Source organism: Aphanomyces invadans (genome assembly GCF_000520115.1).
Source record: "Aphanomyces invadans strain NJM9701 unplaced genomic scaffold supercont1.55, whole genome shotgun sequence".
In the NCBI taxonomy this organism is placed as follows: domain Eukaryota; phylum Oomycota; class Saprolegniomycetes; order Saprolegniales; family Verrucalvaceae; genus Aphanomyces; species Aphanomyces invadans.
In genome coordinates, this window is record NW_008580200.1 from 12,131 (window position 1) to 14,212 (window position 2,082).

Below are 2,082 nucleotides of genomic sequence, written 5' to 3' on the forward strand. Positions count from 1 at the left end.
AGTTGGTGGTGCAGGGACTTTTCGTTCAAGCGTACAATTGTGAATTGTCCGCGAAGTAGCTTCCCGTGTGGACGCGGTCACCAGTGCGAATACCATACTTGGGATGTTGGCGGAGTAGCTCGCACATGAGCTCCAACGCAATTGCAAAGAGTAACGGAGACAGTGGATCGCCTTGAAGGACACCCCGATGGATCCGAACCGAACGGGATAAGTGCCCATTGATTAGAATTCGTGTCCGCTGACCACAGTAGAGTACCCGCATGATGTCAACGAAGGTTATCGGAAATCCATAGCTGTGCAGGACTCGGAGAAGGAATGAATGGTTCACCCGGTCGAACGCCTTCTCGAAGTCCAAATGGGCGACCATGGACGACGATGGAGAATGTTCCTTCATGAAGTGGAGCATGTCGTCGAGACGTTGGATATTCGTTTGGAATGTGCCGCGACTAATAAAGCCTTGCTGGTTCTCGTGGATAATGCTGCGAACATGTCGTTCCAGCCGATGGGCCGAAATACTTGTCAGAAACTTCATGTCCACATTGAGGAGATTAATGGGACGGTAATTCTTTGCTTGGGACTTTGGGCCATTCTTGTGGAGCAATACCAGTGTACTCACAAGCTGCATCGGTGTCAATTGTGGTCTCGAATGTAACTGAATTCGAAACACCAACTCCATCACCAAAGACTAATTGTGCGACGCTAGTTTAAGGACCTCGAACGGCTGAGCATTGGGGCCAGGTGCAGAGTTGGAGCTTCTGTGGCGTGGTAGAACGCACTTTCCAATAGCGGAGCTGCCAATGCTTGTAGCGCTCGAACGGACAATTGAGCACGTTGTGTCAGAGGGACAAGAAATGCGTCCAAGTCGTCAGCGCATGGACGGGAGTCCAGGGGCGCAAACAAGTTGGAGTAGTAATCCATCAGCACGTTGGACATGGAATGCTGATCGGATACCAAGTTGCCGTCTGTGTCTTCGAGTTCCTTGTAGACCGTCTCCTTCAAAAGAGTAGGCACAGGTGATGCAAAGTGAAACCGAGATGACCCTCAGCCTTGTACGAGTGCAGCTGGAAGGCTTTCTCTTGAACAAACTGCTTCCCTGATCGTGCAGGTCGTCAATTTGGCGTTGATGGCCGCGAACTCGGTCCACAAGCACCGGGTCTTGACACATGTTGGGGACGTGCAGAAAGCCTACGATTATCATTGCCAGGTACTTCAGCGGCAACCTCTACTTGTCAGGTACTCCTCATGAAAGTGTTTCAGATGCTGACGTATGTCGGCCACCAAAGTGTCGTAGGCTTTGCCGAGGTTGTGAAAGCCACTGGATTTGTCAAGAAAGCGGTCCAAGCAGTTATGGACGATTGTGGACGCTCGAGGGAGACGCAAAAGCCATGAAGGCGCCTTCCACGAACTCGAGTCATGCCTCGCAGTATGGCGTTTAGTGACAATACGACAAGCCACGTGGTGGGTATTGGGGCTATGATGCATGTGGGCGCTTTCCAACGAGTCAACCGTGCCAACTGTGAGGTACAGAAGATGTAGTCGATCCGGTTGACGGGTTTTGGACTCGTGAAAGTCTTCCGCAAGGGGTTTTGTTGACGGAACAGATCCACAACGGACAAAGAACTCATCCAGGCTGTCAATTCTCCCGTCCCAGCAATCGTTTTTGTGCTCGGACTCAACGAGTAGAGGTGCTTGTTGAGAGTACAGTTGAAATCGCCGCCCACCAGATGAAGGGAGTGTGGGGGGAAATCTCGGGGCAGCGCGTCGAAGAAACGCGCACGCTCGGTCCACGTCTCTGGCGCATACACATGTGAAGGACAAGAGTCGCTGTGCCGAGTGTACATTGGATTTGCAGGTAGCGGTCCTCGAAGGTTGGGCTGGGCTACCATGTGCTATTTCCACTGCATTCTTCAACGGCGAGTTGAGGTGAAGGAGTTTTACCAAACCACCCGTTGCGGATGAAATGAGCTCCAGGGGATAGAACGGAGGTTCAAAGAACACAACACCTTCGTGGTTGGTCAGACGTTACCAGTGGTAGGACACCTTGTCTTGAAAACTTGGAGCCCGGAAACGCGTTTCTTGGAC

The 2,082-nt window shown here is 51.8% G+C and overlaps 1 protein-coding gene across 1 annotated transcript; it reads left to right on the top strand.

The window, feature by feature from the left end:
* Positions 1–1,034: 1,034 nt before the first annotated feature.
* On the top strand, positions 1,035–1,389 carry H310_13634 (hypothetical protein; the record flags this gene model as incomplete). Its single annotated transcript, XM_008881204.1, has 3 exons — positions 1,035–1,049; positions 1,106–1,204; positions 1,258–1,389. The coding sequence occupies 3 exons, from the start codon at positions 1,035–1,037 to the stop codon at positions 1,387–1,389; spliced, it is 246 nt and encodes an 81-aa protein (XP_008879426.1).
* Between the last annotated feature and the right edge of the window lie 693 nt (positions 1,390–2,082).